The following is a 27,039-nucleotide window of genomic DNA, read 5'->3' as shown; positions in this document are numbered from 1 at the left end:
GATATGGCAAATCAGGGCAGCTGCCCTGGACCCCATGCTTTGGGGGACCCCGCAGCAGCTGCCTTGAATCGCCGTACCCTAGGGATGGCTCAGTGTGCAGGGAGCGCAAGGCTGGCCCAGGGGGGTAGGGAGGTTAACTTTGCAGTTATATGCTGCATCTACAGAGGAAAAATTCAGATCCATAATCTTCCACCAGTGCTGCTTCACCAGTGGTAGCAGTAGTGGAAATGGTAGGGCAGACAAGGCTAGGGTGACTATCAATGAAAGCTGGTCCCGTCAGGTAAAGTTTAACTAAATAACAATAAACACACCTGAGCCCTGTCTCAACTATAACTTCCACCCTTGCTACAACTAGTGGTGCTTTACTGATGGTGAAATTTTTCAGTGTAAATCACGTCAAATCTGCTAAGGATGGGTTACATTTTTATAATAAAAGCATGGGTTTTTCAGAAACTGATGGATAAGTTCTTTCCCTCCCCCACCCCTGCCTCCAAAAAAGGAAGTTTCCTGCTCCCCTGCTAGCCCTGACGGAAGCGTTAATCACAAACACTAGCAAATTCTCATCTAAGTAGTCATGAAAAATTTAACAAACTCATTTAAAAACAGATTTATCAAAGTGTCTTAAAGTGCAGTAATGATTGGAAAAAGAGTGCCTGCGGAAATGACACTGATATAGTGTGTATTTATTTCCCATTAATACCTTCCATATTATATTTGGGCAGCTTAGAAACCAAAACATTTTGGACTGTCAGAACTCCAAGCTTAATCTGGCATTCTTTTCACTCTGCACAAAATCAGATAATCAAAATTTAGTTATTTTGTTGATGACACATAACACAGAACAGAAAATAGCTTGCTCTACTAGCTGTGCATTAATGACTGTAATAAAAGGTATATTTGGTGAGAAGCCTGTATGGTGAATACACACACAAAGGGAGTGGATACATGCAATAACAAGTTACCATTTCTACAGGTATATTTTCTGATAATAACCATGTTTTAAGATTTTCCAGTAAATCAAGTGCTACATTACTACCTACCTTGTAATCTGGCCGAATGTTGGCAAAATATATAAAAGAATCAACAGCTAACCCAATCTTCAGTCCACCTCCCTCCCAGGACAATGCTGACATCTGCTTGCCAGGAACTTTCAGTGTACGCAAATGCTAAAAAAGAGAATATTAAAAATATATACAGAGTTACCAGCACTACCACATCATTAGAGACAAATGCTTAGACATCTGAGGCTAAATCCCACTCAGACTTACACCAGCAATACTCCATAGTTACAGTGATCACAGAATTTGGCTCTTGTACTCTTAAATAGATCATAAAAAGAAATAAATTTAATTTGTATTACCATAAAATATTATTTTGCCTTCACTGCACTGTTTTTTTGTCAGAAAGAGAAACCCACAAAATTTGCAATATATTACTCATGCATAACTCAAACTTACAAAACTAAATATTAAAGCACGAATGAAAGCATACATGTATCTTCTTTCAGTCCACAAGTATATGCTATTTGAGCCACTTTTTAAATAAATAATGTCCCATTAATAATTCAGTACTGACATTTGACATTTCTCAAGAATTTGGTTTATCCTGACATTACAATCCTATTTATCACAGCAGCTAATTGAGATGTTACTTCCAAGCACAATTGCTAGGACAAAAAGATGACAAATTTAGTAATTTGTCTTGATTTTTATAATATCCCCATCACAGGTATACGTATAATCAATTTTGTATAAAAATTCTAACATACACACACAATTATACTGACATTAATAATAAATCCTTTCCAACCTTGTTAACTCTTTCCCTTCCTCATCCCTATCCCATCTATAAAAACCAGAGGGAGGAAAAAGAAAGTTAAATGTCCAGTTATGTCTTTTAATTATTACACAGAAATAAATCATAATTTATAACAGATGGTAAATTAATTCCCATTTTGCAACACTGTTTGAAGTTATAACCAGTAAACCTTTTGATATTCACAAAATGCCACGTTTGATATCCATATGATTCTACAGATTGACTATGGACCCAATCCTGCAGACACGTATGCAGGTAAAAAAAATTTACACACAATTAGCTCTATTCTCTATATAAAGTTACTTATGTTTGTACATCTACTCCTGTTTGTAAGTTTTTGAATAATCAAGGCTCTAGTATGCTTTCATTTTATGTTATGGTTTCTGTTGAACAGATTGCCAAAACATCTGAACCTGATTTTCATGCCTCAGCCTGGCCTACTTTTCGAGGGCATAACTTTGTGCCTAAATTAACTGAAGGTGCAAATTTTACTATGTATATGACTGAAGTGTCCGACGGAGCGTGTAATACAAGTACTTAACTATGTAAGTCCAAAATATATTGCAGACATAAATTACACTCACAAAAAGAGAAGACATTTCCTGAAAACTTGAGCCATTATCCGTGAGTATTTGAATTAGTCCAACACAATTTTCCAGACACCTCAAAATTAGAATGTTTACTTATGAATATTTATGCATTAATCTAGAATGCTGGATTCAGTCATGAGACTTCAGTAATGAGACTAGCAGGCTTAGACGTCAGTTAAATTGTCCCAAAGATTTGGAACTAAATATTCTAAGGTGTGGAACAACCCTCCTCCAGAAATCAGGATGACATTGGATCTTATCAATTTCAGAACAAAATATAAGACACATCTCTCCTTGTTATAAACTTATCAAAACTATCTTCAGAACTGGTTTGGCCTTTCTTCCCTATAAGAACTAGAAATTTCTTCATATGCAAATTATCTCTACTTTACATAATTTTGTTGATGCTCAAATATCACAATGGCTAATATTTCTGTGTCTAACCTAATGTGAAAGCAGCATCACCAACAAAAAATACTAAAAAACCCATCATTTAGGAGGAGGAGACTGGGTGGGTGGCCTGGCCTTAAGCTCTAGCTAAGCAAAGGCCTTTACTGGGAGGGGGCGGAACGACGAGATCAGGTATAAAGACTTTTGGGCCAGATTTCTAAAAGTATCAGTTAAGCATCTAAATACCTTTAAAATCTGTTTCTTTGACAAAAACTATGCCCCCAACAGATATATGAGGGTTAAATACAATTTATTACTGCTTCCAGAAGCTTCTGGGCCAATGGACTTCACAAATGTCAGGTACTACTTACTGAGTTTTACTGAATTTGGCTCATAAAAATATAGTTTGAGCACAGTATACTAATACTGTGCAGTAATAAATACACACAATGAACTTCTTGAATCATGATGATCAACACTGTTTGATAAGTACACTACCCATGCAATTAGTGGACAAATTCCCTACAAAAATAGTATTTAGAAGACCTCAATATACTCTTAATATATTCAAACTACATTGCACTTCTGAAACACTGTTTATAGTTTGGGCAATCACCATACAAACAAAATGTATACCAAGGTTGGTTGTTGGGGCTTTTTAAACAGTGTGCATTTTACATCTGAAGTAGGATGTTAAATATATTAAATATTTTACCTCACCAAATGGAGTGTAGAACTGCACAATATTTACATCTTTATCCTGAGTAGTTGTTTTTTGGAAGCCTGCCACAGCCAACACACTTCCACAGTGGTTCCACTGGATACTCACTACATTCATACCAGTGTCAATCAAAACAGGGTCTAGTTTTTAGAAATAAAAAAGAAAAAAAGTGTAAAAAGTGTAAATACTAATTTTGGACAAGAATGGCTCAGTGTTCAGTATCCCACACCTGAGCAAAAAGGCCATCAGTCCAAGTTTTAGGTACAGCTAAGTTTAAGTTATTCTAGCTGTTATAAATAAAGGGTCACACACTGTTACTTCTGTAGGCCAAGTGCATTGCATACACCAACATACTCCTTGCATTTGTCTATCCCCTCCACAGCTCCCTGTGTGCCACCTTCCCATTCTCCTCTATTTCAGGGACTCCCTAGCACACCTATCCTCATGCCAGGAGCTCTGTGTGCTACTCCATTACCCCATCCACCACATGCCAGGGGGTCCTGTGTGCTCCCCCATTGAAGTCCCCCTGGCATATGGCAGAAGGCATATGTTCCTCCATCCCTCCACATGCCAGTTGTGCTGTGTCCCCCCACGTTCTCCTCACTGCATATCGTCTCCATTTCCCTCCCACAGCAAGGGCACTGTGTGCCCGTTTGCTCTCCCAATAACCCATTCCTTATCACGGCCAGAGGTCTGTGTGCCCCCCATAGCAAGGTCTCCTATTCTCCCACTATGCCAGGAGTTCTGTGAGAGCCTCTCATTCCCCCCACCACTTCTTTTCTTTCAGTTTGGGGCCATCAACTGATTCTTTGATCTATAGAAAATCACAGAGGTGGTTGAAGCTGCTGGGTCAGCCAAGCAGATGTCAGGGTCTCCATGTGTTCTCCATTTGCCCCTTATGATTTTCACCAAAAATCAGTATGGTTCTGACTATTGATGCCTTGAACATTTCCTGGAATTTTGGAATTGATAAGATGAAGCATTCAAAAGTTATGGCATTACAGACAAACAGAGACATTTCTTCAAGTTCAGAATAAGACCTCACTTTGCTCGGCTAAAAAGAAAATTGTACTTACTTTGGTCATTCTCATGTCTCATTATCTGGCATCTTCCATTATCAAAACAGATAGCAAGGCAAGGGCAATCTTGCTCAGTATAGCCCTCTGTACCAGGGTACCAATGTATTCCAGCAATACTGAATGCTCCAGTTACGTTCACCAAACAATTCAGTTTCATTTTCATCTAGAGATGGAATTGTTTAATCATTTAACAGATCTATCACATATTTGACTAAGCTAGCTATAAATGCAACGTATATTTATACCAAAATCTTACAAATTATTAGAGCTGGGTGGGAAACAGTTTTCTCACCCCAGAAAAATTTTCAGGATTTCAAAAAGATTTTCCCATTCTGATTCAGGACAAAAACTCAAAACTCTGAAAATCTGAAAAAAAGAATTGGTTCAGGTCAACTGATACTGATTTTGTTTTGATAATTTCAAAATGTTTAATTTAGATTGCAATCTTTTAAAAATTATTAATTTTAACTATAAATTAACTTAAACTTCAAACAAAGTCATTTTGAACCAAATAAAGAAAATTTTCATTTTGAAATGTCAATAAGGGACACTGTGACAATTTCAAACACATTTTCCCCCCTAAATTTACTTCTAAACTGGAAATTTGTCAAAACTCACCCTGACCTTCTCCTGATGAAAGCTTTGGTTTAGATGAATCAGCATTTTTCAACAGAAAATTCTCCAATCAGCTCTACAAAAGGCCCCCCCCGTTTGTTTAAAGTTTGCAGATGTTACGTCTTATAAAATAGAAATGTACTTACAAAGTAATTCAAGAGAGAACTGGAAAAAGCTAAGATTTTTATATATTTGTAATACACTATTACAGTATGTTTTCAAGAGTCACCCGGGCTCACCCTTCCCCCATACTCGCAACAACATGAACTTTGGGTAATAAACAGTAAATGTACAAGAAAGAGACTCAAAACATCTGGAATTGTTTAATGCCTTTTCTACACTAGCAAAAAGCTACAGTGATTTTGAAAATGGTTTAGAGCATACTCCACATTATTGCTCCGTGAACAAAATGGGAAGCCTTGTTTGAGTAACAGACGCTAAACAATGCTAACCAGAACCATGTTTGACAGCTGGATTTGAACACAGTTCTCCAAAATTGTTATCACAGAGTTTTAAAATTGCATAGTGAGGACACAAATAATGTTACCCACTTTTAAACACTCACAAATGGTAATAGGGCTAGAGATTGAGAAGGGGTAGTAGATGTTTACCAATCCCTTCTTTCAAGGCTATTGCTTTTTCATCTATTTGCATCTGACCTCTTGTAGTTATATTCCTTTTATTTCATTTTTCTTTTTAAAAAATTGATATTTTTTTTTCTACAGAACAATTATTTTAAGTCTTCTTGGACTTTTTTTTTAAAATGGCCTCTTCTCTTAACTGATACACCCACTTAATTATGGCAATAGGCTGTCCATCAGGATGGACAATTAGAGGATTTTTCTGTACTGGGTTGTTGCCTAAAATATAATGGTACACATTTCAAGTGTACCAAAAAATGAAGTCTGTGTTTTTGTAAAGTTGGCGCTTTGCCACTGTTAAGAATGTTCAAACAGTTATTCCTGAACTCCACATAACTGGAAGATCAAACTAAACAATGACAAGTAAAATATACACATAGACAGAAACATAAAGCAATAGTTCCTTCAAGGATTTGTTGATGAGATATAATTCTTTTAAGAGCTCTAATTTAATATACTAAAATTCTGTCTCACTGCTAGACAGCATGGTAGAAAAATGAAGCCCTGTTTGATGCCTAAGATATGTTAACATTAGTACCAATGATGCATTAGCTTCATTTCATTTACCTAGCATGTACATAAATGTTTTCAAATTTCTCTTTTAAATAGTGGATTGCAAGGCAAAGAATGTTTTAAATGATGTTATGGTAATTTAGTTGCTCAAATGATGGTGTATTTAAACTTTATCAGAATATTTACATTAGAAAACTTGATAATGTAAAAACCTGCATAAAATCAGAATATAAAGTCTTCACGTAAGACTTTGTGTAATTCTGAAGATTCAAAACCATCAAAGTATTAAAAGATTATAGCTACTACTTGTAAAGTATGTCCGTTTTAACTTGTGATCTACAGTTTTATATTCAAAATTAAATAGCTGACATATACTATACAGTAGATAACTCTGAACTTACAATAAAATTCCCTTGGTTGTCATAAATATGAATTTCTCCGTTTGCCATTCCAAAGAGTAGAATTTTGCTATCTGAGGACCATGCTACACGGCACAGTTGTGAACCTTTCAAATCTTTCCCCCAAATACGATTACCTGTAACAGAAAATTATGAACTTAAGAAACATATTAGAGAATTGAAAAGATGATGCAAGTTACTCAGATGCAAAAAACTACATAAACAGATAAAGAAATTCAAAGTTACAGTTTCCACAGTAACGAACTCAGTGATGACTATATTGAGGCTGAAAGTTTTGTAGTCTGTTACTGTGGGAAACATAACCTTGTATTTCTCAAGTTTTGCAAAAGTAAAATCTCAGACATAATGATGCACCAAACAGAGTTTGGCTGTATTTTTTTTTTTAAATAAAGAAAAATAAACAGTGAGAAATATGCATGTCATGCCTTTAATTTCAATTACATGGGATTATTCAGTCGCAAAACCTACTTTTTGTTTATTTCAGTATATGAATAGCCAGATATGATACATGCATAGGGAAAACTATTCACAGTACAGGTTTCAATTAGTAAGGAAAACAAAGAGTTTGGCACATGCTATTTTCGCATTTTATCAATTCTTTACTTCTCAACCAATTTTTCCAGACCATAGCAAAACATTCATTTCTCAATTACCATAACTGTGCAAAATTTGATCTTTTCAAATTAAACCATTCAGGTTATCTAGGCACAAAAAAAAATGATGTGTAAAAAGTATGGAAAAAACATCATTTTTCCATATTCAGATAACTTAAGCTGAATGGAATGTTATCAGACCTCAAAAAGAAAAAAGTCACCACTGGCTTGAGAACAAGAAACAGACATTTTTTCATCAAGGATAATCTTTTTCTAGGAAAAAGTTACAAGTGCCTGAAAATAAGTTCTTAGAATAAATATGTTTTCAGAACCACAGCTATATCATCACTCTTGCCATACATGGAAAACCAGACATTCACTCCAATTGGAGGATCTTAATTTGGCTTATGCAAGTTTTCTAAACAGAATTAACGAGTGAAAGCTACCCAAATTACCAGAACACCACATTAGTTAACAAAACAGATAATCCAGCCTGTCATAAACCCACTATGACAGCCTCCATAACCTACGTCTTAAATTTTCAAACAATCATCTTAGTGCTTTCTTCTATGCTGCCTCTTAGGCTTGGGAGGAGCACTACACAGACATCTGCAAAACTAATGCATTATCCTTCTTCAAATCTCTCCTTTAAAGCCTCCTTTGCTCTGATGACTCCAAAATCTTGGCAACAGTTAGGCAGCTGGTGTGCTGAGACCACTGCCTATCATGGTGACCAATATAGTCTCATCTATCTATAACCATCTGTTGTCTCTTGTCTTACATTTAGCTTGTAAGCTGATTGGGGCAGAGTCCATATTTTTTGATCTGTGGTTGTACAGCATGTAGCACATTGGGGTCCTGGTACACAATTAGGATTCATAGGTGCTATGGTAATACAAATAATAAATAATAATAGTAACAACTTTACCATCCACTGAACCAACAATCACAGCCCCATCTTCGTACACAATACAAATCTTCTGTCCATCAGCATTCCAGCTCATACTTCGAACAACAGATTTATTTCTATTGTTGATCATCTCCTCATACCAAGCACCTATTATCAGAGAATAGATTTCAGTTTTACCTTTCACTTTTCAATCCTTTAAGTGAACTGTGTTTATTAGAAATAACCCAAGATATACTCAGATGTGGCAAATCATTAAATGTCACATTACAAAAAAAATGCAAATAGCATGATAATAACATTCACAAATGATAGTAACTTTGAGAAGTGTTACAAATACAAGAAAGAAGAACGAATGAATACAAAGGAATATAGAGAGTTATAAATATTATCAGGAAATAAAATTAGATTTTGTTTATCTGAAATACAGATATTCAGCAAAAGGGAGAAACTTGTGAAACAGTAATGAAGAACAAGACCTGAGGTGAGACTTGACAGAAAATTAGGTATGACTTTGCTATGTGATATGGCAACAGAAAAAGGCCAATGTAGCACTGGGCTGCACACACAGAGGTGATGTAAAACAGAAAAGAGAGGCTATGGTTCCCTTTCTGTAAAACATTTGCAAGGCAGCTCTTGGAAACTACATTGGCACGTATAAGCCACCAATCACTGCAGTGTCCACTGCGTTGAGGCGCAAGCAGCTCAGTGCCAAAAAGATATTGACACACAGAATGAAGTTCAGAAAACAGGTGTTGGAGGGCTTGACTTGTTAAGATGTACAGGTTGGCCAAATAACAACAGGAAGTGTAAAGGCATCATTACAAAACAACAAATATTAGAAAGTGCAGACACCAAGGACAGACAATTAATAAGGTCAGTCCAAAGAAGTAAAGTGATCAAGTTAAGAAAAGAGAAAATGTAGGAGGTCTTTTTAAAATAACTGTGAATAACTAAAAGTTTACCTATTAGATTATGGAAAAGTTTTCCAAGGGAAGTAGTGAAAAGTCTACTCCTTAAGACATTTAATAGACAATACATAAACAACATACTACAGGAAACAACTTTCTTTGACAGGGTAATGAACTAAATGACCTAATGAGTATTTTCCGGCACTGATATACATGATTCTGCTACACTAGTAAAATTAATTCTAGGCAAAGTAAACCACCTGATTTGACGCATCCAAGATGGAGAACTGAAGTGACTTTCTACTTCTCTAGTAATTTGACAAAGGACTCTGTTCTTTAACAAAGATATTTTCTCTCTTTCTCTCCCAATATATATGTGTTCATTGGTTTGCTTTGATACGGCTGATTGTGATAATTGGTGGACTCCTACAACTAATATACTTTTAAATTGTGCTGATGCATGTTTTTAACAGCTCAAATATTAAACACAGAAGATGAATACTATAAATTATACACTACTTAGTTATGACAATGCAATAAATTCATGGAATAATTCTAGATTCTATAGAAAAAAAATTACTCTATAGCCTCTTGTTTTAGGCAAAGTCTCTAAGGCCTAAAACCTCCACTAGTGTGTATCTTTTCTGCATTTATTGTTATAGCACAAAGAATTATTCAATATTAATATCTAAGACTAAAGCTAAACCATTCTATTGTATATTCTTTATATGGCTGAACAGGTTTTCTACAAATATGAAAATGTCTGTTTGGCTATTGAGAAAAGTGAATAATAAGATTTCAATTCTTTGCTGTTGAACAAAAGTATATCCTTGAAAACTGAGATCTCTTCTTAAGGCAGTTCTGGAAAGATGACTTCATTCTTTATACGTGATTACACTATGGAAAATGTGTACAATTAAGCCAGGCTATTAAATGCTTGTAAACTAAGAACTTGAAACATACTTTACACCTACTTTGAGCTTTGTAACCTACAATTAAAGTCTACAGAGACACATTATTCAATCTCAAAATCACCCACTATGGTACATTACCCAATCTCAGGCTTGTCCCAGACAATACCTTTATACAACATCCACACAATGATGAGCCCATTTTGATCACTGGTTGTTAGCTTTTGATACTGTTCATTCCAGGTCACCACTTGCACAGAACCTGGAAAATTATATAAAATTCACTTTTTAATACTAATCAGGAAATGGTCTAAGATCATAAAAAGAATTACATTCTTTTTAAATTTTCATCCACACATTTATGGAATCTCCTGGCTCTGCTGATTTTGAGTCTGCTTTTTCAGCTACTCTTTTTTGTGACTGGCAATTAACGCTCTTTTTTCCACAGACCTCTACTGCATTGCCCGCACCTCTTCATCTATTTTACTTCCTTCAGTCACAGTCTCTCCAAATGCAACCTTAGATATTAATTCTATGAGAATACAGCCCAAATCAGTATCCTTTCCTGGTTTCTGTCCTCTTCTCTGTTTCTGTCTGCCTTACCTTCATCATATTTATTTTAAAATGAACTCTCAAACTGTTTAACAGATTTCTGTCACATTACTTAGGCCTGGACAGTGGTGCCAGAACAAATTTTTATAATGGGGCTGCTGAACCAAATTGTAATTCCTGGGTCATAACAGCTTTCTTCAGGTCAACAGATCTAATAATTGGCATTCTACTAGGAGGAGATTTTCAAAGGTATAAGTGGCAGTTAAGGGCCTAATTGCCATTTGTGCCTTTGAAAATCTCCCTCCTTATTACAAACAATATCCTGTACACCACTACTCCATTGAGACACAAATCTCACAATTGCTCCTCCTCTCAGAAACGTAGCTGCTTGATTGACTTCAAATACCAAATATCCAACAGGCCTCACTTCTAAATATTCACAATGAGCAAAAGACTGTTCTCCGATGTTATCTTAATAACCTAAAACAGCCTCTTTTTCTCTTAAGCGTACCTAGTAGACCCCATGACTCTCTTCAAATGCCACCTTTCATGGCCCATGACCCTTTCTAATGGAACAGTTCGAAGTGTACTCTCTTATGCTTCCGATTTTCTTATGCTCATTCACTTGGCACTGAAGTTTGCCATTCTACCCTTCTTCACTCCTGCCCTACAACAACTACAAACCCTATTTGTATGATGTACACATATGTAAACTGAAAATTGCCATGGCAGGTGATAGGAGCCCATTTAAATATTTATTTCCTTGGATTAACTAGTAATAGTAGATGGTCAAGCCATTACATGACTGATATTTACACTGGTAATCTCTGTTCCTGTCATATAATAGGAAATGGTATAATAATAAAATGTTATCAGTTTTATAACAGACTATTAACAGCTTGTATTTTTACTCCAACCTTTAGATTTTTAAGTATTAAACAGAAGATGACAGAGTAGCATAATGTAACTCTTACCACTGTGACCTTCAAGGGTCTGATTCATTGACAGATTGCTAGGAGCTGCAAGTCCCTTTAATTTAGCTTCATCTAAACAAAAATAAAATAAAATAAAACAATAAAAACTGTTTGTAATAAATGAAACACGTCAAGCAGTACATTTGGAATCAGAGCTTGCAATCCTAACTCATGTGGTCAATCCCACTGACTTCAATAAAACTACTCTCAGAAGAAAGTAAGTATTGCAAGATGTGGACCATTCTCTATCTACATCTCACTGTTTGTTAGCTGCATCTACTCTCGTCCCAACTGCTCCCCAAACTCAGACTCTCATCAAGATCCAGAGGCTTGAAGAGAAACCAAAGCCAACTCCCTTTGTTTATTTTCCATTTGAAAAAGCACAAGAACTTGAAAAATCCTTATTATTTCCTTTTCCTAAAATTTACTTATCTTAACTTATAAAATGCACTTAGCCTGCTTTCTAGGCTACACTGTATAACAGAAGAATGATTAACAATAATCAGAGCAACATAAATTGCATACATGACTTACAAATATAATGCATAACCTTTACTCCTCAAGCTGCAGTTCATAATTAAATAGCAACATTCTGGCCAGTAGTCAATATTCATTCAGTCTAAAAAGAGTGAGCTACTTGGACTGAGTTCATATCTGAGAGAAATCTACCGAACAGTTTGATAATTCATTTCAAAATAAATGTACTAGTCAGATTATTATGTATTTGTTAAGCACCAACCATGTGCTCAGAACTGCACTGGTACATAACATAAATATGCATAGGGTAGGATTTTTAAAAGTACCTAAGTGGATTAGGAGCAAAATCTCATTGACAAGGATTGGGACTTGGCACTTAACAAATAAATAAAAAATTGACTAACATATTTATTTTAAAATGAACTCTCAAACTGTTTAACAGATTTCACTCACATTACTTAGGCCTGGACAGTGGTGCCGGAATAAATTTTTATAGTGGGGCTGCTGAACCAAATTGTAAATACTGTATATAATAGAAACTACCTCAAGAAAGCTCATGGCAATCTGGGGAGGTCCCGGATGACTGGAAAAAGGCTAATGTAGTGCCCATCTTTAAAAAAGGGAAAGAAGAGGATCCGGAGATCTACAAGCCAGTCAGCCTCACCTCAGTCCCTGGAAAAATCATGGAACAGGTCCTCAAGGAATCAATTCTGAAGCAGTTCGAGGAGAGGAAAGTGACCAGGAACAGTCTGCATGGATTCACCAAGGGCAAATCATGCCTGACTAACCTAATTGCCTTCTATGACGAGATAACTGGCTTGTGGATGAGGGGAAAGCAGTGGACATGTTATTCCTTGACTTTAGCAAAGCTTTGGTTGATCTCTCAGTATTCTTGCCAGCAAGTTAAAGAAGTATTGGCTGGATGAATGGACTACAAGGTGGATAGAAAGCTGGCTAGATCATCAGGATCAATGGGTAGTGATCAATGGCTCCATGTCTAGTTGATAGCTAGTATCAAGTGGAGTGCCCCAAGGGTCAGTGCTTGGTCAGTTTTGTTCAATATCTTCTTTAACAATCTGGAGGATGGTGTGGATTGCACCCTCAATGCAAGTTTGCAGATGACACTAAACTTGGAGGAGTGGTAGATACACTGGAGGGTAGGGATAGGATACAGAGGGACCTAGACAAATTAGAGGACTAAGCCAAAAGAAGCCTGATGAGGTTCAACAAGGACAAGTGCAGAGTCCTGCACTTAGGACGGAAGAATCCCATGCACTGTTCCAGACTAGGGACCGAATGGCTAGGAAGCAGTTCTGCAGAAAAGAACCTAAGGGTTACAGTGGACAAGAAGCTGGATATGAGTCAACAGCGTGCCCTTGTTTCCAAGAAGGCTAATGGCATTTTGGGCTGTTATAATTAGGAGCATTGCCAGCAGATCAAGGGACATGATCATTCCCCTCTATTCGGCACTGGTGAGGCCTCACTTGGAGTACTGTGTCCAGTTTTGGGCCCCACACTACAAGAAGGATGTGGAAAAATTGGAAAGAATCCAGCAGAGGGCAACAAAAATTATTAGAGGCTGGAGCACATGACTTACGAGGAGAGGCTGAAGGAACTGGGATTGTTTAGTCTGCAGAAGAGAAGAATGAGGGGGGATTTGATAGCTGTTTTCAAGTATCTGAAAGGGGGTTCCAAAGAGGATGGATCTAGACTGTTCTCAGTTGTACCAGATGACAGAATGAGGAGTAATGGTCTCAAGTTGCAGTGGGGGAGGCTTAGGTTGGATACTAGGAAAAACGTTTTCACTAGGAGGGTGGTGATGCACTGGAATGGGTTACCTAGGGAGGTGATGGAATCTCCTTCCCTATAGGTTTTTAAAGTCAGGCTTGACAAAGCCCCAGCTGGGATGATTTAGTTGCGGATTGGTCCTACTTTGAGCAGGGAGTTGGATTAGATGACCTCCTGAGGTCCCTTCCAACCCTCATATTCTATGAAGTCAGAGGGTATGGTAGCACCACCGTCACCCTTAGTTCCAGCATCGATGGGCGTGGATCCACAAAGGGGCTTAGACATTGCATGGCTGAGCATCCCAATGCCTAACTTTAAGGGACCTAGAAAAATCATTGGAACAACAATGGGATCCACAAAGCCTGAGTTAGGTGCCTAGAATCCCTATAAAATGAATGGATAGAGACAGGTGTCTTAGAATACAATCCAAAAAAGCCAGCACACTGGGGAGGGAGGGGCACCTAAATTAGTCAATCATCATCATGATGATGTTCCCATTATGTCTCTGGCGTTTAGGGCAGCAACGAAGCTCATCCATTCTTGTCTGTTTTTGGCAAGTCTTTCAATGGTGCCTCAGCTGTGCCCCAGATTTTTCAGCTTGGCCTCCCCAGCTCTTTGCCATATTGTTTTCGGATGGCCTCATTTTCGCTTGCCTTCAGGTGTCCATCTTACTGCTCCTCTGGTAATGGAATCAGTTTCCATCCGAAGCACGTGTAGCCAATCCATCTCCAAGGCCTCCTGGCAATGATAGTGCTCATATGTTCTTGGCTGCACTGTGTCAATAGATCTTGGTTTGACACTGTTCTGGGCCAAAAGATACGGAGGATTTTTCTGAGGCAGGCTGTACGGAATGAAGACAGTTTGGAAATGCCATACTTTCTCATTCCCCAGCATTCTACCCTATGATGTAATGTTGAAAGTACGCAGCTGTGATAAATCTTGAGTGTGTTTTTGGTGTTGTATTTTGATGATTTCCAGGCTGTATTTAAGCTCCTGAAGGCGTTCCTGGCTTTACTGATTTTGTTCCAGATGTCTTAGCTTGTTCCACAGTCCTGGCTGATGGCACTGCTCAAGTATGTGAATGTTTCTATATTGGTGAGAACATAATCCTCCATCTGTACTGGTGATGGTGAGACAACATTAAAGGTCATGATATATGTCTTATTGCGGCTGATTTTCAGTCCAATTTGCTGACTGAATGCATTGAGTCGAGTTGTTTTTTCTTGTACATGGTGTTGGGTATGTGATAGAAGAGCAAGATCATCTGCAAAGTCCAGGTCTTCAAGAGATGAGAAGGGTGTCCATTTAATGCCTCTTGGCATGTTTTCTGTTATACACTGCATTACCCAGTTGATGGCAATGTTGAAGAGGATTGTAGATGTAACATACTTCTGTTTTGACTTCAAAACTGAGCTCACTGTGATCAACACTGCATGTAAATTTGAAATAAAAGCTTTTGATGATGTTGATTATATGGAGAGGGATTCCATATGCTTGCAGAATGCACCATAGGCTGGTCCTGTGAATGCTATCAAAAGTCTTCTCAAAATCTATGAAGTTTATGTAGAGTTGCTGTTGCCATTCTAAGCAATGTTCTATTATGTTTCATAGCTTTTTCGAAAAATGGCTTGCTCTTTTCTGAGAACACTATCAACTGCCTCTGATATACGCTGAACTATGATCTTTCACAATACTTTGCTTGGCACAGATAAAAGTGTGATATCACACCAGTTATTACAATCACTGAGAGTTCCTTTCTTTGATATCTTCACTATAACCCCATTGATCCACTCATCTGTCACTTTTTCCCTTTCCCAGACTGACGTAAATAGAGGGGCCAGGTTAGATGCGGCTAATTCAGGAATAACATTGAATAATTCTGCATTAAAATTATCCTTGCCAGGAGTTTTTCCATTTTTTTAAGGATTTGATGGCTTGAATGATCTCTTCCTTAGTTGGGGTGTCTCTGTTGATATCAAGATCTTCTTCTGCCTCCTGGATGTTTGCTGCTTCTTTAGGTGGCTCCCTGTCCAGCAATTCTTTGAAATGCTCTGTCCGGCGCATTTCTTGTTCTTTTTCTGTTGTTAGTAGGTGGCCTTGTTTGTCCCTGCCGAGAGTGTTTGTTGGTGTCTGCTGTTTACCACTGATAAGCCACGTCATTTTGTAACCGGTTCCCTGTTCACCACGAGCAGTTGCATCCTCTGCTTGTGTTGCCAGATTATCAATATAATGCTGTTTCTTCTCTCTCACAAGGCGTTTAACCTCGCGGTGTGCCTTGCTATACTGCTCATGGTATCTGTCCTTTAGCTTCTGGGACTTGGTGTATAAAACTTTTTCTTCAGGGCTTCTCTGGTGTCTATTGTGTTCCATATGCTGGGTGTAATCCAATCCTTTCTTCTCTTGTCTGTAGCCTAGACAGGTTTCACTGCTCTGTTTATAAATTGCTGTTACTTTGTCCCACTTCTTGTTGATCTCCTCATCTGCATTCCCCTCCTCTTCATCAAGGTCTGCAAGTGCCTGAAACCTGTTCTTTAACTGCAGAATAAAGGCCTTCTGTATTTCAGGGGAGTTCAGCTTGTCAATGTCATGACACCTATATCCCTTGTTTGGTGGACCCACACTTAGCTTGATGGAGGCTATCACAAGGTGGTGGTCGCTGGGAACATCTGCACCTCTTCTTACTTTCATATCAGTCAGTGAGCGTCACCATTTGTCATTGATCATCATATGGTCAATCTGGTTCTTATCTCTGCCATTTGGAGAACACGATATCAGCTTGTGAATTTCACAGTGTTGAAACAGGTTCCACCAATGACTAGGTTATTCATATTGCAGAAATCAACAAGCTCTCTCCATTTTCATTTATAGTGCCACACTCACGTCTTCCCATTGCTCCGTTGTTGTTTGTGTTGTCCTTACCGACCTTGGCATTCAGGTCTGCCATGATGATAGTTAGGTCGTGGCGTGGTACTCTCTCTAACTCCTCCTGCAATGTAACGTAGAATTTTCCTTTACTTCTTCATCACTGCCAGTTGTCACAGCGCAGCACTGAATCAGGGTGATATTATTTTGTTTCCCTTTCAGTGTGGTTCTCATAAGTCTGCTGCTAATGGACTTCCATTCAAGCAAGGAATGCCCCGCTCCCTTCAAAAGGATGTTGTTCATCATCCCATACAGAATACAGCAAAATTTCGCCTGAGGCTGTTAATCTTCCTGATCCCATCCATCTTATCTCGCTGACACCCAGGATGTGTAAGCTGTAGCGTCTCATCTCTGCTGTGATCTGAGCTAGCTTCCCTGTTTTGTACATTGTTCGTATGTTCCAAAAAACAAGTTTAGTTTTCGTCTTGGTGTTGAGCACTTCAGCCTTCATGCAAGTGACTTCCTTTTGGCTTTCACCACTGGCAGTCATACAGGTCATTGACTCCTGAAAACCATCACACAGAGTAATGGTCGATCTCTCCGTTGCTGTTTCCATAACATATTTTGTTTTTTACAGGACAGGGTTGTTGGCCCTGTGCCTAAAGCCCAACCTGCATAACCAGGGTGTCTGTTTTGTCAGGCCCCTCCTCCATGGACCAATCCTGCATAGTTGAACCTACCAGGAGCAGAAAGCCCCCGCAGACACAGACTCTGGGGATTGTTGGAGCGCGCAAGCTGTCCCGCCACAACAAGGTACCAACACCAGAGGACAGAAGCTAGTCAATGGGAGATGCCAATGAGAGGGGTGAGTTCCAAGCCCCATCCCTCTTTTGGATGTTGGTGCCTCAATCAGAGCTGAAGGGGGCTCCTATCTCCTTTTGTGATTCATGACTGGGAAACCCTCTCCTAGAATCAGATAGTTTAAGTCACTTCTTGCAAGACAGAGTTAAGCAGGCATTAAAATCCACACAAAACAGCTGGTGGCAGGGGCGAGAGGAGAGCCTCCTTTACAGCTGTTAGCCCTAACCACTGGACTATACAGAATGACTGTCATCCTCTCTGGCCTAATTAATAGTTAATTATTCAATTATTTAATTAAAGTGGAACAACTTCAACTGGAGAGAGACCCACAACAGAATATCCCATAGTCCAGTGGCTAGGGCACTCATCTGAGAGGTGAGAGATCCTTGTTCAAATCTCTTCTCATCAGAGGGGTGAATTGAACTGGGGATTTCCTATATCTTGGGGAAATAGGGTAACCACTGGGCTAAAGTTTATAAGGGAAGGACATCTTCTCCCTACTGACTGCTTTGCACAGGTAGGGAGCCTCTGAGTATACTTATGGGATCAGGCCCAACAGACACTCCTCCATCTATCTTCCCCCAGTTAAGGGATCATACTGGGGTCTAGGTGGGACATAGGGTGCAGTCACCAAGAGTGAGGGTGCAATGCCCATGCTCAGAGGCTGAAACTTGGGGCTTGTCTTCACTACCAGGGTAAGTCAACCTAAGTTACGCTACTCCAGCTACATCAATAACGTAGCTGGAGTCGACATAGCTTAGGTCAACTTATCCCAGTGTCTTCACTGCACTGCATCAACAGAAGGCGCTCTCTGGTCGACTTCCCTTACTCTTCTCATCATTGATTTAGCAGGTCTTCACTAGATTCACTAAATCGACCCCTGCTGCATCAATTGCAGCAGCATTGATCTCCCTGTAGTGAAGACCAGTCCTTAGGTGCCTAGGGAACTGTTTCAGGAAGTGCGAAGTGAGGTTATCCCTACAAGGTTAAGTGGTAGCAGAGTGGAGGTTTGGTGGATCACAGTGATGCCTAAAAATGGGACTTAGGCACCTAATTATCTTTATGGATCTGGGGCTTAAGTATTTTTAAAAATTTCACCCACAGTCTCTGTTCCAAGGAATTTAGATCTAGATGACAGATACTGATCAGACAGAAATACACCGAGATAGATTGCAGTTTTTAAAAGTATGATTTTAAGCGACAATGACATTAATAGGACTGTGAAAACAGCATCCTTTTATTCTATAAATCTGGTGTGTGTGTGTGTGTGGTCAGAGTGTTAAGGGAAACCCACACTTAGGGCTGTCAATTAATCGCAGTTAACTCACACTATTAACTCAAAAAAATTAATCACGATTAATTGTAGTTTTAATTGAACTGTTAAACAATAATAGAAAACCAACTGAAATGTATTAAATATTTGTGGATGTTTTCCTATATTTTCAATTATGTTGATTTCTACTACAAACACAGAATACAAAGTGTACAGTGCTCACTTTATATTTTTTTTGCACTATAAAAATAATAAACAAAGGAAATAGTATTTCTCAGTTCACCTCGTACAAGTACTGTAGCGCAATCTCTTCATCATGAAACTGCAACTTGCAAATATAGATTTTTTCTTGTTACACATAACAACACTACACTCAAAAACAAGACAATGTAAAAATTTAGAGCCAACAAGTCCACTCAGTTCTACTTTTTTTTCAGCTACTTGCTAAGACAAACAAGTTTGCTTACATTTACGGGAGATACTCCTGCCCACTTCTTATTTACAGTCTCACCTTAAAGTTAGAACAGGCGTTGACATGGTACTTTTTTAGCTGTTGTTGCAAGGTATTTATGTGCCAGATATGCTAAACATTCATATGTCCTTTCATGCTTCGAACACCATTCCAGAGGATATGCTTCCATGCTGATGATGCTCATTTAAAAAAATAACACATTAATTACATTTGTGACTGAACTCCTTGGCAGAGAATTGTATGTCTCATGCTCTGTGTTTTACCCACATTCTGCCATATATTTCATGTTATAGCAGACTCGGATGATGATCCAGCACATGTTGTTCGTTTTAAGAATACTTTCACTACAGATTTGATAAAATGCAAAGAAGGTACCAATGTGAAATTTCTAAAGATAGCTACAGCACTCAACCCAAGGTTAAAGAATCTGAAATGCCTTCCAAAAATCTGAGAGGAACAAGGTGTGGAGCATGTTTTCAGAAGTCTTAAAAGAGCAACACTCCGATGTGAAAACATGAACCACCAAAAAAGAAAATCAACCTTCTGCTGGTGGCATCTAACTCAGATGATGAAAATTACTCCGGGGGGAATTCTGCGCTACTGTGCACGTGCATAATTGATGACCCATGCATATTTTAAAATTTTTGCACAGAAAAAAGCTTTTGCTGAAACGTTGCTGCAGTTCCACATTTTTCCCACCAGACTGCGCTGTGGTGCAAGAACAGCAGCAGCTCCCAGACAGTCAGGGGAGAGAAAGAGCCTACCTTTGCAGCACCTGTCAGGTCCAGTCAGGACACAGGGGCTATGAGGAGACAGACAGCTTGGGGTGCTGGGGGGGGATCAGACAGGAGATCATAAGGGCTAGTGGGGGAGGACTGACTGGAGCAGCAGCTGAATGGGAGTGGATGCACAGGATCACGGGGGGAAAGAGGTGCAGGGCCACATAGTGATGGGGGAGGCGTGCAGCGCTACATAGGGACAAGGGAGTGGCCAGGGGGGCACAGACAAACATAGAGACAGGGAGAGGAGATACAGGGACACAGAGACTAGGGTGTGGTTGTTGGGGGCACTGAGACACATGGAGATGGGAGAGGAGGTATAGAGCTGCATGGGGACAGGAGGAGGGGTGCAGGGCCACATGGGGATGAGGGGAGTGGGTGTCTGAATGGGGGTGGGGGGAAATATGGACAGGGGGTGCAAGGACACAAGGGGGTGCTAGAACACACGGTGATATGGGCAGATGTGCCTGACTAAATGGGAGAGGCTAGGGGTCAGCCAGGGTCTGCATAGGGGAAGCTCCCTAACAATCCCTCCCTGTCCCCTCTCCAAAAATCTGTTTCATACTTTTCGCACCCATACCCCAAAACCTTCCAAGTTCACACCTAGGCTCCTTCTCAGCAATCTACTTCCCTCTCCCTGAGCTCCTCCTGCTTCTGAGAGGTGCGGGAAATACAGTTCTGTATTGTAGTTTAAATGAATTATTACTCAAGAGTTCTGTATTAATATGCCTAGTAAGGAATCTATTGTCAAAAAATATTTCCTGATTCTTTTTTGTTGTCTGTATTCGTATAGACATACTTGCTGACAGGTATTTTGAAACTGAAACGGGTGTGATTATATTGTGTTATTTTGACACATAAAATATGCAGAATTTTAAAATATTATGCACAGACTTTTAATTTTTTGGCACAGTAATCCCCCAGGAGTAGAACATCTGTCGTTCTGCACTGCTTTAGATTGTTATTTAGCAGAATCTATCATCAGCATGGACACATACCCTTTGGAACAGTGGTTGAAGCATGAAGGGACATATGAATCTTTAGCACATCTGGCATGTAAATATCTTGCAACGTAGGCTACAACAGTGCCATGCGAACTTTCAGGTGACATTGTAAACAAGAAGCAAGCAACATTATCTTCTGCAAATGTAAACAAACTTGTTCGTATGAGCAATTGGCTGAACAAGAAGTAGGACTGAGTGAATTTATAAGCTCTAAAGTTTTATATTGTTTTATTTTTGAGTGCAGGCATTATTATTTTTTACATAATTCTACATTTATAAGTTCAACTGTCATGATAAAGAGATTGTACTACAGTACTTGTATTAGATGAACTGAAATACTATTTCTTTTGTTTCTTTTTTACAGTGCAAATATTTGTAATAAAAAATAAATATAAAGTGAACACTGTACACTTTAAAAACATAAGAACGGACACGGGGTCAGACCAAAGGTCCATCTAATCCAGTATCCTGTCTTCCGATAGTGACCAATGCCAGGTGCCCCAGAGGGAATGAACAGACAGATAATCATCAAGTGATCCATCCCTTGTCACCCATTCCCAGCTTCTAGCAAACAGGCTAGGGATACCATCCTTGCCCATCCTGGCTAATAGCCATTGATGGACCTATACTCCATGAATTTATCTAGATTTTTTTTGAACCCTGTTATAGTCTTGGCCTTTGTATTCTGTGCTGTAATTGAACTCAATATATTTGAAAATGTAAAAAACACCCAAAAATATTTAAATAATTGGTATGCTATTATTGTTTAATAATTAAATTAATCACAATTAATTTTAATTGCTTGACAGCCCTACGCACAATATCATATTTCAAAGTCACTTTCAAAGAAGAACACCACTTTAAGTGTTCAGAGACCCGGTGGATTTTCCTCCAAAATTTCCTTTACCTGTCTGTGTTTCTAATTTTAAAACTTTCAACAATCCATCTTCTCCACCACATGCTATGAAACCTTGGTCCTTGTTCCAAGATATACATCTTAGCCGAACATTACCAGGAATTGCAATCTGTAAGAAAAAAATATTTTTCCATTAGAATTGATTAATAACAATGTTTTATTCTGAAAACACCTCAACCACAAACACTAAGCAAATACACTTGGGATACTGTGCATCATAATATAAATTGTTCCAGCAACTTATCAGAATTGTAAGCACATTACTACAATTAAAAGTTGATAGAATACAGTAAAGGCCATTCATGTAAAATTATACAAAGATAAACAAATCAAGGGAATCAAATATAGGGAAGGGGAAGTGTAACAGTAATAATCAATAAAAATAGGATATTTCTTAAAACATCTAACATAGGGGTCCACTTATTTATCTTCCACGTCAACTGCTCCGATTTGTGAGGGAAGGTGCCAAACACTGGGGGAGAAATGGATAAGGACACTGGGGATTTGCTCATGTTGGACTTACAGGGAGCTCTCTAGGGTGCCTAAGAAAGGCAATTTCGGAGCTCTAGTTCCTACATCTCTTCAGTGCTCAGGGCCATAACCTAGCCCTAAACTGCAGGCTTGATGCAGAAATTAATGTGGGAAGGTCTCTGCCTTACGTCAGCCTGGAGGCCAGTCTCATGGCTCTCGCCCTCCTGGCCTTAAAATCGGTACGAATCTGCCCCGCAGCTCGACAGGATCAGCTGTGAGGGGAGGCTGCAGGGAAGAGGCCCCCCCTCCCCCGCTCCACACCCCGGGCAGGCCAGGAGCTTTAGCCGCACCCTGCAGCGGGGGGCCCGGAGGGAAGAGACCGGAGCCAGGGCAGCGCTAGGGCTGGAACAGATCCCAGCTCTCCCGGCCCCCTGCTGCTTTTGGGAGGGGGCGGCAGCGCTGGGGAGAGGCCCCTGCCTGCGAGTAGCGGAAAGGGCCCGGCATCTCGGCGGAGGCTCCCGCTAGGCCTGTGACCCCAGCCGCAGGACGGGCTCGGTGCTGGCGACGCGGGGCTCTGCCACCCCCCGAGAAAGGCCGCCGGGTCACTCACCTTTTTGCTCAGGTAGATGAACATCCTGCGGAGACCAGGGGCGGGAAAATGGGGGCAGCAGAAGCCCGTGGGGGGAGGGGTTCGGCCCAGGAGTGATTGGAAGGGGAGCGTGTTACCGTTGCTTCCCTAGCAACCCGGCTTCCCTGGTAACCGCCGCCGGAACGCGCCCCGGAAGTAAACACATTCACTTCCGGGGCGGTGTGACGATTTCCAAGGTCTGCCTCATCATTCTGTCCCTCCCAGCCTGCCTGCCTGCCTCCCCTCACCCCACCCGTGCGGTGAGCGGGGACGGGGCTTCTGGAGCCCCGTCGCGTCCCGGTTTGTGGCCGGGGCCGCCCAGAGCAGCCGGCGGGGGCCGCTCCCTTGGGAGCTGCTGACCCTGACCGCGGCTCCTTCCTGTGGGTCCCTGAGGGCGGTGGGATGTGGGGGCGCCTCCCTCCCGAGGTCTGCGCTGAGCTGGCTCCGACTCAGGCCCCTTCCGCTCACACACCCCTCCGTGTGTCTGGGGACAGCAGGCTCTCGGGACCCGGCGGGGGTGCGGGTTAGGGTCTGGACTGGGTCCAAGCCCTGCCAGTTTGCAGTGTTGACGCAGGTCTCGCCGCGGATCTGAGTCAGAAGCGCGGTGTAGTGCAGCGTGGGCTAGTTAGCAGGACTGTGAGAGCTGGGCCTGGCCACTGGGAACCTGGGTTCACCATGCAGTGTGGAGCCTCTGGCCCAGCCTTAGGCCATGTCTACATCTAAAATTTTGCAGCGCTGGTTGTTACAGCTGTATTAGTACAGCTGTATAGGGCCAGCGCTGCAGAGTGGCCACACTTACAGCAACCAGCGCTGCAAGTGGTGTTAGATGTGGCCACACTGCAGCGCTGTTGGGCGGCTTCAAGGGGGGTTCCGGGACGAGAGAGCAAACCGGGAAAGGAAACCAGCTTCCCCGCGGTTTGCTCTCTCGGTCCCGGAGCCAGCCAGCAAACCGCAGGGAAGGAGACCTGCTTGCTCGGGGTTCCGGGACCGAGAGAGCAAACCGGGAACGCCGCGGTTTGCTCTCTCGGTCCCGGAGCCAGCCAGCAAACCGCAGGGAAGGAGACCTGCTTGCTCGGGGTTCCGGGACCGAGAGAGCAAACCGCGGCGAAGCTGGTTTCCTTTCCCGGTTTGCTCTCTCGGTCCCGGAACCCCGAGCAAGCAGGTCTCCTTCCCTGCGGTTTGCTGGGTGGCTCCGGGAACGCGAGAGCAAACCGCGGCGAAGCTGGTTTCCTTTCCCGGTTTGCTCTCTCGGTCCCGGAACCCCGAGCAAGCAGGTCTCCTTCCCTGCGGTTTGCTGGGTGGCTCCGGGAACGCGAGAGCAAACCGCGGCGAAGCTGGTTTCCTTTCCCGGTTTGCTCTCTCGGTCCCGGAACCCCAAGCAAGCAGGTCTCCTTCCCTGCGGTTTGCTGGGTGGCTCCGGGAACGCGAGAGCAAACCGCGGCGAAGCTGGTTTCCTTTCCCGGTTTGCTCTCTCGGTCCCGGAACCCCGAGCAAGCAGGTCTCCTTCCCTGCGGTTTGCTGGGTGGCTCCGGGAACGCGAGAGCAAACCGCGGCGAAGCTGGTTTCCTTTCCCGGTTTGCTCTCTCGGTCCCGGAACCCCGAGCAAGCAGGTCTCCTTCCCTGCGGTTTGCTGGGTGGCTCCGGGAACGCGAGAGCAAACCGCGGCGAAGCTGGTTTCCTTTCCCGGTTTGCTCTCTCGGTCCCGGAACCCCGAGCAAGCAGGTCTCCTTCCCTGCGGTTTGCTGGGTGGCTCCGGGACCAAGAGAGCAAACCGGGAAAGGAAACCAGCTTGATTACCAGAGGCTTCCTCCTTCCACGGAGGTCAAGAAAAGCGCTGGTAACTGTCTACATTGGATTACCAGCGCTGGATCCTCTACACCCGAGACAAAACGGGAGTACGGCCAGCGCTGCAAACAGGGAGTTGCAGCGCTGGTGGTGCCCTGCAGATGTGTACACCTTCAAAGTTGCAGCGCTGTAACTCCCTCACCAGCGCTGCAACTTTCTGATGTAGACAAGCCCTTAGATACACTAGGCCACAAGTCTGGGTCCCACAGACCCATGCTTAATGTGCAGCGTAGACAAACTTTAGGGAGGCCCACACGGCTCAGCGTTATCACACCTCTGTTGTTCACATCAAGGCAATAGGAAGGCAACTCCCATATGCTGCTAACACTGCATTCTCTAGCTCATCCCCACCCAGGATGTCCCTGGCCCTGATCTCAAGTGGCTGGTGCCCAGGGAGCCCTATATGACAACCTGCTGCTTCAGGACCCAGGCATGTAAACTTGAGACAGTACTGATTGGAGGGACCTGTTTTTGAGGCTATAGTGAAGCACAGCCCCCCAAAGTCATGCTGTTTCCTCTCACCAGTTGAGGCTAGTGCGATTCCCTGGTTCATGCCCCCTTACCACCACCCTTGATCACATCGTATATTTCCCATAAATGCTGGTGTTGTATAGGCCTAGGTTAACATTTTTGAACCCACCTAAGACCAGGTTCCCAAATATCTTTATGAATCCAGCCTACAGGACAAGATTTTTAAAGGTATTTAAGCACAGGTGCTGAAGCACCCACAGAAAAAAAAATAGTGGGTGCTTGGCACACACCAGCAGCCAGCTCCACACACTGCCTCCCATCCATGGGCAGCCCCCACCGATCAGTGCCTCCCACCTGCCATGGGGTGCAGGTTTTGTAGTGGGAAGGAGCAAGGACAGGGTATGCTTATGGGAGTGTGGAGAATGGAGTGGAGTTGGGTCTTACGGAAAGGGGTGTGGAGGTGGAGTGACTGGGGAGGTGAGCACAACCAGGGAACCAGAGGAATCCAGCACCTGTGTATTTAAGCATCTGAAGATGAAAAGAGGTGCCTTGTGGGATTTTCAACAGTGTTTAATTCCATGGCTGGGAAGAAGCTATTTGTAATTTGGTAGAAGTCACGTAAAACCTCCCTGAGCACTTAAGTTTCTGCCTCTGGGCACATGCATTGATTGCTTCCTCCCTATAGCCATCTGGACACCTCTCTCTCTCATCTAAACCCAGTGATTCACAAACCAGGGGAAGATGGCACTCGTCTGCTTAAGCAGGGGTTCTCAGACTGGAGGTTAGGACCCCACAGGGGGTTGTGAGGTTATTGGGGGGGGGTGGTCATGAGCTGTCAGCCTCCACCATTTATAATGGTGTTATATAAAAATCTGTTTTTAATTTGTAATGGGGTGGGATGTCACACAGAGGCTTGCTATGTGAAAGGGGTCACAAGTACAAGTTTGAGAACCACTGTGCTTGAGTCTTATGCAGGACCTGATTTTGTAGGTGTGCTTAGACGCCTAACCTACTGGCTTCCATTTATAATCTGACTACAGGAAGAGGAAGTACCTCTGCCTACCTCCACTTGCATGGGATGTGGGAGATCCAGGTTCAATTCTCCAGTTTCTGCCAGAGGAAGAGAAAGGACATGAACAAGGGGAGTAGGATAAATATGGAACTGGAGTTACCTACATTTAAGCTAAGAAAATAGATGTGTTGTAAAGAAAGGCCCTGACAAGGAAATAGAAGGGAAAGGCCTCTTGAAAATACTAAGTTATATGGCCAGAAGGAATGGAAGAGGGAGGATGTCTGGTTCAAAGAATAAGATAAGGGAAAGGTTCTAAAAAGAAGGCTTCTGACCGATAGAGGTGACTGCAGATGGTTTTAAATAATACAAAGAATGTTTTAAAATGAGCCTGCCTCTCATGCATCAGTGTTAAAGCCTAGGTACAATAGAAAAGACTATTGAGCACAAAGAAGGAGTGGAAAGGCCTTGGGGAAAAGGTTATAAATCTTATCTGGAGTAAGGGTGAACTGTCTCAAATTTTTTTAGCTAAAAGTTAGGCAATATCTC

General features: G+C 41.6%; 1 protein-coding gene across 2 annotated transcripts in view; it reads right to left on the bottom strand.

Annotated features, from left to right (window-relative positions):
* Window positions 1-23,307, bottom strand: part of WDR35 (WD repeat domain 35) — a 76,023-nt gene extending 52,716 nt beyond the window's left edge. For both annotated transcript variants that reach the window (XM_030555372.1, XM_030555374.1), the window contains exons 1-9: window positions 23,148-23,307; window positions 22,058-22,175; window positions 11,635-11,706; window positions 10,278-10,370; window positions 8,308-8,436; window positions 6,769-6,902; window positions 4,596-4,761; window positions 3,514-3,659; window positions 1,041-1,166 (exon numbers count right to left, since the gene is read on the bottom strand). In XM_030555372.1, the coding sequence (XP_030411232.1) occupies window positions 1,041-1,166; window positions 3,514-3,659; window positions 4,596-4,761; window positions 6,769-6,902; window positions 8,308-8,436; window positions 10,278-10,370; window positions 11,635-11,706; window positions 22,058-22,175; window positions 23,148-23,171 (1,008 nt within the window). In that variant the 5' untranslated portion in view covers window positions 23,172-23,307. The remainder of the gene's footprint in view (window positions 1-1,040; window positions 1,167-3,513; window positions 3,660-4,595; window positions 4,762-6,768; window positions 6,903-8,307; window positions 8,437-10,277; window positions 10,371-11,634; window positions 11,707-22,057; window positions 22,176-23,147) is intronic.
* Between the last annotated feature and the right edge of the window lie 3,732 nt (window positions 23,308-27,039).

This window comes from Gopherus evgoodei, chromosome 3 (assembly GCF_007399415.2).
Source record: "Gopherus evgoodei ecotype Sinaloan lineage chromosome 3, rGopEvg1_v1.p, whole genome shotgun sequence".
In the NCBI taxonomy this organism is placed as follows: Eukaryota; Metazoa; Chordata; order Testudines; family Testudinidae; genus Gopherus; species Gopherus evgoodei.
This window is presented reverse-complemented; position numbering and strand designations above follow the sequence as displayed.